Here is a 13,925-nt window from a genome sequence, read left to right on the forward strand (position 1 = left end):
TCTCAGAGCATTTCGTAATAATCTGTATGTAAATCTGACACACTACATTTAGCATGATATGTATGTTTTAATTTGTGGATGTCCATAATATGATATGAATTCCAATTTGTTGTGGCTAGGTGGCTAACGTCAGACTGGGGGTTAAGGTTAGAGTTAGATGTTAGGTTAAAGGGTTAAGGTTAGGAGTTAGGTTAAAGGGTTATGGTTTGCGTTAGGGGAAGGGTTAGTTAACATGCTGAGTAATAGCAATATAGCTCAAAAGTAATAAGTAGTTGCAAATTTGCTAATTAGCAAAAATGCTAAAGTTGAGAATATACTCCTACACATCCACCCCAACCAACCACCCTTCTTTAATTGTTGCCTTAAATAAGTAGCTTTCTGTCTTATGCAACAAAGTCCTGAATTTACATTTACTATGTTATTATGCTAGTCTGAGACCAGCCTGGACTGAGTAGCAGCAGTATACTTCACCTGATGTCCCATTAACCATGCACAAGTGACACACTGAGGGTTTTGCATTTTAATGTTGCAACTCATAAACATGTACAGTAGCTAATTTCTAAGGAGTGTCTTCCTCTTTATCTTAAATGTGTGAGGTAAAATATAATCAACCTATACGGAATTGACTTGGAAACACTTGCTTTTATGACATTGCTGCAAAGAACAATTACACACACACACGCACACACTTGCACACACTCGCAAGCACACCTTCATTCACTTATTCTCTATCACACGCACACACGCCATCACCCAGCCAGATGCTGTAAAGCTGTGTGTAGTGTGAGAGGAAGTGTGGTGTGGTGCCTGTCTTGGGGACACCGAGGACATTCGCTAACGTCGCTTCTCAGTTGGGCAGCCCGACTTCGGACGCGTGCTTTCTCAAAGTGAAGCATGCGCACACATCATTGAGCGGCGACTGATGTAGGCTACAGCTCAGGTAAGATCGGCTTTCATGTAACTTTTCTCTGTAAAATAATTATAGGCAGTTATATATATTGAAATAGAGGAGGTCATGGGTGTGGTGGTTGTGGCTGCTTTAACTATAGTGAATGGACGGATTTGTGCGGTTCAACAGCGTGTCAAATAACTACATAAGTTATTAATCTATGCACAGGCGGCTGTTTTTAGCGTGGGCTTGTACATGCATTATTTGATAATGGTGTAGACTGAAAATAATAATTAGATGCGACGGGGTGTCGGTGACAGAGTGCACTCGATCACATCACTGACATGACAGGCTCAGAATATTTAACTGGTCAATGACAAATGGGACGTCCGCTAGATTGACTTGGTCTTATTGATATCAATCACAGTGATAGATAGCTTCACCCCATGTGTAACTGTATGAAAACTGAAATTATTAAAAGTTTAGACTTAATTGGAATGAATTTTTTATTGTGAAAAAAAGTCCTTACCCCAGGGCTCTTCAACGGATGAAATAGGGAAACATGTTTGTATGTCCTGTCAATAAATGACCAGATCAGAAACAGAGTGCACATTTTTCTTTATTGCATTATTTCTATCCTGCAGGCATAACATTTTGTCAGAGCCATAATACACCATAATAATTGCCTATAGAGCACTAAGTACCCACAGGTTAAATCAACGTTTTTTCCACGTCATTTCAATGAAATTACGTTGAACCAACGTATAATAGACGTTGCACTGACGTCTGTGCCCAGTGGGTAAGCTATACAAACTATGCAAACTTGAAATATGCCCCATATCCTACCCCACTGCTGTATAGCCTACCAAAATGCAAATCTGAAATGTCTGAATATTCAAGCTTCAACACCTGAACTCAAGGCTCTCACAGTCTTTGTCTATAACTGAGAAAAATACAGTGACACTTTAAGCAAAATTCAAAGTTATTGCTGTTTAGTGTAACCAATAGCAATCTGTGAGATGCTTTCATACCTAATTTAATCATAATGAATAAAGTTTACAAGTGGACATTGTGTGCATAGAGGTATAATTGCTGCGCATATTAATAATAACAGGGGCTTAGAGTGTATGCCTGTGTGTTTGTGCTTGATGCATCTCTCCTCTTTAGCCCATGATTACGCACGCGAGAGTCAATGGACAGGCATCTCGAGCCAGTGGCACAGGCAGTGAGAGCAGCGCGAGCACGTTCTGTCTGCGGTAGCCTAGTTGAATGCCACTGAGCACCACCCAACTTCAGTGGCACAGATGTGTCTGGTCTGGTCGTCTCTCGTCTGTACTTCAATGTCTGTAATTATCTCTCGTAGTTGAGGAAGAGCGGTCGTGGGCGACACACAAGAACAAGGTCCGCAGCATGTTTAAGCCTGTTTAGCCACTGTTGAATGCAGGTGGCAGAACGCAGTCGCTGTCCCTGGTGCTGAATGCGCTCGCCAGTCGATCTGCGGCAAGCGTTGCGAGACAGTAAACGTTTTTTGGTCGAGAAAATACCCATGGACTGACGTGAATGCTGAACAACAACCAAGCGGTTAACATAGCGCTGTGCAGAGTAAATTGGATCTCAAGTCCTCTAATGTTTGAAGGATGGAGAGATTTTTCCTGTCAACCGTGCCACTGCTAATTCTCAGCTGTCTAGGTGTCTCTCGCGTTTTAGCGGGTAAGTTAATATTTATGTAGGCTACTTAAAAATATATATTTTTCAGCAATTATTCACCCATGCACCCATGCAGTGAGAACGCTAAGGTTAATGTGTGAGCGTTAGGGGGATTGCATTGGTGTTCGTGCAAATAAACGATGGGAATAAGTGAATGTTTGTCCTAATTTGTTTCTAATAGGCATTTAGGCTAGCCTATTCTGTGCAATGAGTAATGAAGCCTGTGTGTGTAAGATCCTGTATTGATACAATGCAACAGACATTTTACACTGGGACTGGTCTATACTGGTGAAGAAACCAAAGAATTTGGTAATATAATAGGATATCTTTGGGAAAAACACTCGATATGCTATGGAACAAGAGCCGTTACGTTTCTGGACAAATTGATTTGTAACAATTCAGCACCAATCGTTTTTTGTCTACTTTATGTTTCGAGGATGTTTTAATTACTGTAGCCTATTTCATATTTAGTACCAATAAGCAAGAATAGTACTAGACGTTGAGCCAAGCAGTTGCCAAATGGTTACTCTCATAAGATTTAGACTCATATGATGTTAAACTGACTTAACCCGAACATGTTCATAGACAACCAACTGTGTGTGTCTGTGTTCCAAGTAAAGCTGATCTTTGAATTTAATTAAGTAGCACAATGTACAGGTTCAAGCCTAATGTCCCAGGTAATGAAATAGCTTTAATAAAATAATATATTTTTTACTATCCAGAAAAGAAGAAAAACATTTGCTGTGATTCACATGTACTGTTATTACATAATAAAGGAGTAGGATAACAAATCTATGCAGATCTTATTCTAAACACATCACAGTAATATGTCATATCTATACAGCAGGGACCAAAATAACAGTTCATGGACCACTGGCACACGTTGGTATACAATCTGTGGAAGAAAATAACAATTTCACATTGTTCCTTGGAAGGCGTGCTGGCAGATCTATGTGTGGGAGTGAGCACGGGGAATAGACTGGTGAAAAGAACCCCAGCAGAATCCATATTGTGCCTGCCCGAAACACATGAGTGCTCCGGCTTTCACAGCTCATCTTGACGGAGTGCTGCTAATCAAACTGACACACTACTGCAATAAGAATTCACCTCTGGTCCACGCAACCTTGCCCTCTCCAGCATTTACATTTCAGCTGGATTGCATTGCTCCCATCGTCCTCCTCTTTATACCACCTATCTCTCTTTCGCACACACACTCATACATACACACAGATACTTAGACACAGCCTAGACACAGACAATTTCATGCATGCACACACACACACATCCTTCCTGTGTAAGCACATCATGTTTTGCAAAAAGTGGAGTGCACATATGGGTGGCATGGTTCCCCAATCTAGCTTCTCATATCCTCTTCTCTGGTTACCTGTCATGCTTTCCTTTCTCCTCTACATTGACTTTCTGAAGACTTTTGAGAAGAAACACATTCTGAAGAGTATTTTAGACAAGTGCAATGTTCCCTCCAATCCACTCCAATCCAATCTCCATCCAGAAGTGCCCTTGACTCTCTCCACTTAACACTTCTACTAAGGAGATGGAAGAGGATTAATGGTCTCTCTGATTGTCTGAGTGTTCTTCAATCCTGGTCCTGGAGACCCACAGGGTGTTAGAACTGGACTGGAAAAAAGCCTGCACACTCGATGTATCCCTAGGTCCACTGCATTGAAGAACACCATTAGATCTATGAATTAGGGGCTAGCTGCATCGCTATGTGTATTGTCTCTCTAGTACTGTCTTGTGAAATGACATACAATAGGTGAAAGTTACTGTGGCTATAAGGAGTTTGATGTAGATGGAGCAAATTCTCTCTGCACTGCCTGCAGGACTGGCTCAGGAGTCAGTGCTTTATCCAATCGTACAGCACAATCAGAATGTATGAAACAATTAGTGTGAGTAGGACGGACAAATTGAAACAAGCGTGTGGGTGGGCGTCAACACACTGTAAACTTTATAGTTGTGACATCCTTTAATGTGTTTCTATTTATTGTGAGTCATAAAGTGTAAGTCACCCTGGACTACGAATGCAAAGCTAATGTTTCCATTTAAAATTAACCTCACACTCTTTTAACGTGGGTGTAAATTCCATCAGACATTGCACTACTCTGAAACAGGCTCACCATGACACACAATAAATCAGTCAATCAACAAATCAAATCAACCAATCAATCAATCAAATAATTAAACAGTAACCAATTAGTAGAAATGCCCAGCAAGTCCTCCTTTAGGGACCCTTTCATGTTCTGATGAACCGAGTAGCTGTTCTAAAGAAACATGTTTTTTACTATATAATGTAATATGACTATTAAACTCCCCCAATGAGGACTCTAAGTCTTGGCACTCGCTAACCCTGCCACAGATTTTCAGTAGCGGTAGTATATTAACTGTCAAGTGTCAAGTCATCACACCATCCACCTGGAGGAGTTACAGCACCCAGACAGAGTAGCCAAAGGTAGTTAAACACTCATCATCTCCACTCTACTGCCAAATCACTAGCTGTGGAAGTGATGATGTCGCCGGAGGGGATGGCTCCTAACCAACTGTGCTATTTTGTTTGTTTTTTCGCATTGTTTGTAACTTATTTTGTACATAAAGTTGCTGCTACCGTCTCTTATTACCGAAAATAGCTTCTGGACATCAGAACAGCGATAACTCACCTCAAACTGGATGAAGATGTATTCTTTATAGAGTCCGACATGAAGGATACAATGCTTCCCGGAGACCAGGTCCAAATCCCTGTCATTTGCATGAAGAAAAGACAGAGATACAGGGGCGAAGGTCGGGGTGCCTTGTGAGGATTCGTAGGCGAGTGAGTAAATTGCCACTACCATCGGTTCTATAGGCCAATGTGCAATCATTGGAAAACAAACTGGATGATCTACTGTTGAGACTATCCTACCAACGGTACATTAAAAACTGTAATATCTTATGTTTCACGAGTCGTGGCTAAACGACAACATGGATAACACAGAGCTGGCTGGGTTTTCCGTGCATCGGCAGGACAGAGCAGCTACGTCTGGTAAGGGAGGGAGGGGGGGTCTATTTGAGTACCTCATGATAAGCTGTAGACCACACTATCTACCAAGAGAGTTCTCATCTATATTATTTGTAGCCGTCTATTTACCACCACAGTAAGACAGTAAGACCTGCTGGCAGTAAGACCTCACTCAACGAGCTGTATAAGGCCAAAGCAAACAAGAAAATGCTCATCCAGAAGTGGCACTCCTAGTGGCCGGGGACTTTAATGAAGGCAAACTGAAATCAGTTTTACCTAATTTCTACCAGCATGTCACATGTGCAAACAGAGGTAAAAAGAACTCTAGACAACCTTTACTCCACACACAGAGATGCATACAAAGCTCCCTCGCCCTCCATTTGGCAAATCTGATCATTATTCTATCCTCCTGGTTCCTGCTTGCAAGCAAAAACTAAAACAGGAAGTACCAGTGACTTGCTTAATGATGCGGATGCTACGCTACAGGACTGTCTTGCAAGCACAGACTGGAATATGTTCCGTGATTCATCCAACGGCATTGAGGAGTATACCACCTCAGACACTGGCTTCATCAATAAGTGTATTGATGACGTCGTCCCCACAGTGACCGTACATACATATCCCAACCAGAAGCCATGGATTACAGGCAACATCCGCACCGAGCTAAAGGCTAGCGCTACTGCTTTCAATGAGTGGGACACTAATCCGGACGCTTATAAGAAATCCCACTATGCCCTCAGATGAACCATCAAACAAGCAAAGCGTCACTACAGGACTAAGATTGAATCCTACTACACCGGCTCCGACTTTTGTCGGATGTGGCAGGGCTTGCAAACTATTGTTGACTACAAAAGGAAACCCAGCTGCGAGCTGCCTAGTGACGCGAGCCTACCAGACGAGCTAAATGCCTTTTATGTTCGCTTCGAGGCAAGCAACACTGAAGCATGCATGAGAGCACCAGCTGTTCCGGACGACTTGTGTGATCACGCTTTCCGTAGCCGATGCGAGCAAGACCTTTAAACAGGTCAACATTCACAAGGCCGCGGGGCCAGACGGATTACCAGGGCGTGTACTCAGAGCATGCACGGACCAACTGGCAAGTGTCTTCACTGACATTTTCAACCTCTCCCTGACCGAGTCCGTAATACCTACATGTTTCAAGCAGACCGCTATAGTCCCTGTAACCAAGAATATGAAGGTAACCTGCCTAAATGACTACCGCCCTGGAGCACTCACATCAGAAGCCATTAAGTGCTTTGAAAGAATGGTCATAGCTCACATCTACACCATTGTCCCGGAAACCCTAGACCCACTTCAATTTGCCTACTTCCCAACAGATCCACAGATGACGCAATCTCAATCACACTTCACAATGCCCTTTCCCACCTGGACAAAAGGAAAACCTACGTCAGAATGCTGTTCATTGACTACAGTTTAGCGTTCAACACCATAGTACCCACAAAGCTCATCACTAAGCTAAGAACCCTGGGACTAAACCCCTCCCTCTGCAACTGGATCCTGGACTTCCTGACAGGCCGCCCCCAGGTGGTAATGGTAGGCAACAACAAATCTGCCACACTGATCCTCAACACTGGGACCCCTCAGGGGTGCGTGCTTAGTCCCCTCCTGTACTCCCTGTTCATCCACGACTGCGTGGCCAAGCGCGACTCCAACACAATCACCACACAACAGTGGTAGGCCTGATCACCAACAACGATGAGACAGCCTATAGGGAGGAGGTCAGAGACCTGACAGTGTGGTGCCAGGACAACAACCTTTCCCTCAATGTGAGCAAGACAAAAGAGATGATCGTGGACGACAGGAAAAGGAGAGCCGAAAGGCATCCATTAACATCGACAGGGCAGTAGTGGAGCGGGTCGAGAGTTTCAAGTTCCTTGGTGTCCACATAACCAACAAACTATCATAGTCCAAACACAGCAAGACAGTCGTGAAGAGGGCACGACAACACCTTTTTCCCCTTCAGGAGACTGAAAAGATTTGGCATGGGTCCACAGATCCTCAAAAAGTGTTGCAGCTGCACTATTGAGAGCACTCTGACCAGTTGCATCACCGCCTGGTAGGGCAACTGTTCGGCATCCAACCGTAAGGCGCTACAGAGGGTAGTGCGTACTGCCCAATACATCACTCGGGCCAAGGTTCCTGCCATCCAGGACCTATATACTGGGCGGTGTCAGAGGAAGGCCCAAAAAATTGTCAAAGACTCCAGTCACCCAAGTCATAGACTCGTCTCTCTGCTACTGCACGGCAAGCGGTACAGGAGCGACAAGTGTTAGCCTTATTAACAGCTTCTATCCCCAAACCATAAGACTACAGAACAATTAATCAAATGGCCACCCAGACTATTTATATTGACCCCCCCACTGCTGCTACGCTGTTAATTATCTATGCATAGTCACTTTATCCCTAACTACATGTACTGTACAAATTACCTTTACTAACCTGTACCCCCGCACATTGACTTGGTACCGGTACCCCTTGTATATAGCCTTATTATTGTTATGTCATCTTATTGTGTTCATTTTATTTCATTTTTTGCTGGTTGTTATCTAGGCCAACCACTTCTGATTGGGTGAATCATCACAGTTTCAAAAGAGCAGGCTGTTTAAACTCGGACAATACCCAGCAGACAGACACACAACCAAAAGAGGAGGAAACAGAACATGCGTGGGGTTATACAGCAAAGGAAGGGTAGCTTACACGTACGTACTACATGTATGGGGGCTGTTTGGAGGCAGGGCATTTTACGATATGAGTAGAGTGTGTGCCAGTGTCTGCTTGAGTGTGTGTTTATGCATGTGTGTGGTAACAGTTTGATAGTAATCAAATAATAATCATTCATTGGCTGGCTGTATTATTACATGTGTAATGAGTTATCTGGCAGTAGACCTGTAGACAAAAGTAGAGAATTCTCTCAAGAGGGCACTTGCAGCTCAGCATACACATAAATTAAAGCCATTACCAGCACTAACAAGCACTAATAAAGCCATGTTAATCAAACAGAACAGCTTTAATGACACGCTGATGGTATTTTTGAACACAGCAGGCAAACACACTAGAGAGAAGGCAAATGTCAACGAGCACGAGCAGTGCTGCAGCACCAGCCAACAGCAGCAACAGAGACAAGTGGAATCTTAGACCAAAAAAATTAGTCTGGTTGGTATTGCCTTAACTCAGACACTGTAAAGAGAGAGGGGCCTGAGACAGGGCTTAGACCACACACACACACACACACACACACACACACACACACACACACACACACACACACACACACACACACACACACACACATACACACACACACACACACACACACACACACACACACACACACACACACACACACACACACACACACACACACACACACACACACACACACACACACGCACGCACACGCACACGCACACACACACACACACATAGGGATGCTGATGCTCTGCTGCCTGCTCCTGCACATGACTCACAGCCCTAGAATGCGCAGATTAAGACGGATTAAGACAGAGGACTAAACCTTGTTCCAGCTGGCTTCTGAGATAAAATGGCGCCGGAGCAGAAGGAAGAGGTTTTACATGCCCCCAACCAATTATGTTTTTTATTTGTTTATCTGCGTTAATTTGTAAGTAATTTTTTTACTAATTTTGTACATAATGTTGCCGTCTCTTATGACCGAAAATAACTTCTAGAAATCAGGACTGCAATTACTGACAACAGACTAGCAGAATCTATTTTCTTATTTGAAGACTCTCGAATAAGCCAGAAGGGGGAGTATATACGGCTCCCTTGGGAACAGGTCCTGACCCCCGTGATCTGCGTGAAGAGGAGGTGGAGAAAGAGAGGCTGGAGAGTGGGCTGCCTGCTGAGAATTCGAAGGCAATCGAATAAACCCCCACTTCCCTAAATTCTGCTAGCAAACGTGCAATCTTTGGAATAAAATCGGCAAATTACGGGGATTATTAAACTACCAACGGGGCATTAAAAACTGTAACATCTTATGCTTCACGGAGTCGTGGCTGAACGACGACAATATCAACATACAGCTGGCTGGTTATACGATGTACAGGCGGGATAGAACAGCGGTGTCTGGTAAGACAAAGGGTGGTGGACTATGTATTTTTGTAAATAACAGCTGGTGCACTATATCTAAGGAAGCCTCGAGCTATTGCTCACCTAGGTTGAGTATATAATGATAAGCTGTAGACCACACTACCTACAGAGAGAGTTCTCATTTGTATTCTTCGTAGCAGTTTATATACCACCTCAGTCAGAGGCTGGAACTAAGATTGCATTGAATAAGCTGTATTCCGCCATAATCAAACAAGAAAACGCACACCCAGAGGCGACGCTCCTAGTAGCCGGGGACTTTAATGCAGGGAAACTTAAATCAGTTTGACCAAATTTTTATCAGCATGTTAAATGTGCAACCAGAGGGAAAAGAACTCTGGACCACCTATACTCCACATACAGAGACGCTTACAGTACAAAGCTCTCCCTCGCCCTCCATTTGCCAAATCTGACCATAATTCCATGCTCCTGATTCCTGCTTACAAGCAAAAATTAAAGCAGGAAGCATCAGTGACTTGATCGCTAAAAAATTAGCTACAGGACTGTTTTGCTTGCACAGACTGGAATATGTTCCGGGATTCATCCAATGGTATTGAGGAGTACACCACATTTGTCATTGGCTTCATCAATAAGTGCATCGAGGACGTCGTCCCCACTGTGACCGTACGTACATACCCCAATCAGAAGCCATGGATTACAGGCAACATCCACACTGAGCTAAAGGCCAGAGCTGCTGCTTTCAAGGAGCGGGACTCGAACCCGGAAGCGTATAAGAAATCCCGCTATGCCCTTAGACGAGGGAGAGGACCCGACTTCGGCGGAAGCAATTGACTTCCGCCGAAGTCAGGTCCTCTCCTTGTTCGGGCGGCGCTCAGCGGTCGGTGTCGCCGGTCTTCTAGCCATCATCGATCCACTTTTCATTTTCCATGTGTTTTGTCTTGTTTTTCCTCACACCTTGTTTCAATTCCCTCAATCATTTGTTGTGTATTTAACCCTCTGTTCCCCCCCATGTCTTTGTGTGGGAATCTTTTTTGTAAGTGCTTGTGCACGTGTTTTGCTAATAAACTGCTCCGGCTATTACCAAGTTCTGCTCTCCTGCATCTGACTTCCTGCCACCGATTACGCATCCCTTACATTACTGCTGCTCTTTAATTACTTGCCATTTTTATCTCTTATTCTTATCCATCTTTTTTTGAAACTGCACTGTCGGTTAAGGGCTCTGTAAGGTTGTATTCGGCGCATTTGACTAATAAAATTGTATTTTATTTGATTCTGCGAGGGTATGTATTTAGGAACTGTTGAGTAAGGTTAACTGAAATACATCTCAACACAACAGCATCTGTTCAGTGTCTTTTTACAGTGGAACTCATTTCAGCAGCTTATTTTCCAGCACCCCATGTAGTGTACTCCAGCGCACCATGTAATGTACTCCTAGCGCACCATGTAGTGTACTCCAGCGCACCATGTAGTGTACTCCAGCGCACCATGTAATGTACTCCAGCGCACCATGTAGTGTACTCCAGCACACCATGTAATGTACTCCAGCGCACCATGTAGTGTACTCCAGCGCACCATGTAATGTACTCCAGCGCACCATGTAGTGTACTCCAGCGCACCATGTAGTGTACTTCAGCGCACCATGTAGTGTACTCCAGCGCACCAAGCAGTGTACTCCAGCGCACCATGTAATGTACTCCTGCGCACCATGTAGTGTACTCCAGCGCCCCCTTGTAGTGTACTCCAGTGCACCATGTAGTGTACTCCAGCGTACCATGTAATGGACACCAGCACACCATGTAGTTTACTCCAGCACACCATGTAATGTACTCCAGCACACCATGTAGTGTACTCCATGGCACCATGTAGTGTACTCCAGCGCACCATGTAATGTACTCCTAGCGCACCATGTAGTGTACTCCAGCGCACCATGTAGTGTACTCCAGCGCACCATGTAATGTACTCCAGCGCACCATGTAGTGTACTCCAGCGCACCATGTAATGTACTCCAGCGCACCATGTAATGTACTCCTAGCGCACCATGTAATGTACTCCAGCGCACCATGTAGTGTACTCCAGCGCACCATGTAATGTACTCCAGCGCACCATGTAGTGTACTCCAGCGCACCATGTAGTGTACTTCAGCGCACCATGTAGTGTACTCCAGCGCACCAAGCAGTGTACTCCAGCGCACCATGTAATGTACTCCTGCGCACCATGTAGTGTACTCCAGCGCCCCCTTGTAGTGTACTCCAGTGCACCATGTAGTGTACTCCAGCGTACCATGTAATGGACACCAGCACACCATGTAGTTTACTCCAGCACACCATGTAATGTACTCCAGCACACCATGTAGTGTACTCCATGGCACCATGTAGTGTACTCCAGCGCACCATGTAATGTACTCCTAGCGCACCATGTAGTGTACTCCAGCGCACCATGTAGTGTACTCCAGCGCACCATGTAATGTACTCCAGCGCACCATGTAGTGTACTCCAGCGCACCATGTAATGTACTCCAGCGCACCATGTAATGTACTCCAGCGCACCATGTAATGTACTCCAGCGCACCATGTAGTGTACTCCAGCGCACCATGTAGTGTACTCCAGCGCACCATGTAGTGTACTCCAGCTCACCATGTAGTGTACTCCAGTGCACCATGTAGTGTACTCCAGCGTACCATGTAATGGACACCAGCACACCATGTAGTTTACTCCAGCACACCATGTAATGTACTCCAGCACACCATGTAGTGTACTCCATGGCACCATGTAGTGTACTCCAGCGCACCATGTAGTGTACTCCAGCGCACCATGTAGTGTACTCCAGCGCACCATGTAATGTACTCCAGCGCACCATGTAGTGTACTCCAGCGCACCATGTAGTGTACTCCAGCGCCCCATGTAGTGTACTCCAGCGCACCATATAGTGTACTCCAGCGCACCATGTAATGTACTCCTGCGCACCATGTAGTGTACTCCAGTGCACCATGTAGTGTACTCCAGCGTACCATGTAATGGACACCAGCACACCATGTAGTGTACTCCAGCACACCATGTAATGTACTCCAGCACACCATGTAGTGTACTCCATGGCACCATGTAATGTACTCCAGCACACCATGTAATGTACTCCAGCACACCATGTAATGTACTCCAGAACACCATGTAATGTACTCCAGCACACCATGTAGTGTACTCCAGCACACCATGTAGTGTACTCCATGGCACCATGTAGTGTACTCCAGCGCACCATGTAATGTACTCCAGAACACCATGTAATGTACTCCAGCACACCATGTAGTGTACTCCATGGCACCATGTAGTGTACTCCAGCGCATCATGTAGTGTACTCCAGCTCACCATGTAGTGTACTCAATTGCTCACTTTTTGTCTGAGTCCATATTTTCTAAATTTCTGATCTCAAAGAGCTGAGCTAGATGGAAATGAATGGATGTGCTTGTGTTTGTCTGAGACTGAGGGGCATTGTTGCTGTCATTGAGAACACACAGTAGATAGACTTTGAGAGACAGACACTAGCTCCTGGCCATCAGGTCTGCGATGGCCAGGACAGACTGACGTGTCCTTGCCATGTCTCTGACGCAGTCTGGAGTTAGCTCTGTTACCAAGAGTGGGTGGTGAGGAGGGGTTTTGGGTTCAAATTTGCCACTTAGAGCCCATGAATGCAATATTATAATGGAGGGGTGGTTTGCGCCAGTGACTGCTATAGTGCTGTTATAAGTTCCTGTTATACACACACACACGCACACACACACACACACACACACACACACACACACACACACACACACACACACACACACACACACACACACACACACACACACACACACACACACACACACACACACACACACACACACACACACACACACACACACACACTCACAGCCCCCTTGGCAGCTCAGTTTACCTGTATCAGTTTCTCACTCTCTCTCTTCTGTAATAACATGCTGTCTAACTCTGCTGCCAGATCTCTGCTGCGCTAGTTCCAGTGCTAATCCTCTCTGCTGCTGCTGCACAGTCTAAAACTCAAAATTTCCCTAGTCTTCCTGAAAGTTAATGTGTGTGCATGAGATAGACTGGATTGGGTAGCAGGAGAAAGAGTAAGAGCTACAGGCCTGGGGACATTCAGGCCGTTCAGACAGGGAAGAGGGAGAGAAGCATGCCCCCCCCCCCCCCCCCCCCCCCCAGAGGCGGCTCTCAGAGCAGAACA

At 45.0% G+C, this 13,925-nt stretch overlaps 1 protein-coding gene across 1 annotated transcript in view; it reads left to right on the plus strand.

Moving 5' to 3' along the window:
• Positions 1-2,432: 2,432 nt before the first annotated feature.
• Positions 2,433-13,925, plus strand: part of fndc5a (fibronectin type III domain containing 5a) — a 37,915-nt gene continuing 26,422 nt past the window's right edge. The window contains exon 1 of the mRNA XM_090211393.1: positions 2,433-2,599. Coding sequence (XP_090067519.1) covers positions 2,527-2,599 — 73 coding nt within the window. The 5' untranslated portion in view covers positions 2,433-2,526. The remainder of the gene's footprint in view (positions 2,600-13,925) is intronic.

Source organism: Oncorhynchus mykiss, chromosome 19 (assembly GCF_057628025.1).
Source record: "Oncorhynchus mykiss isolate SJ-2025 chromosome 19, ASM5762802v1, whole genome shotgun sequence".
Lineage (NCBI taxonomy): Eukaryota > Metazoa > Chordata > Actinopteri > Salmoniformes > Salmonidae > Oncorhynchus > Oncorhynchus mykiss.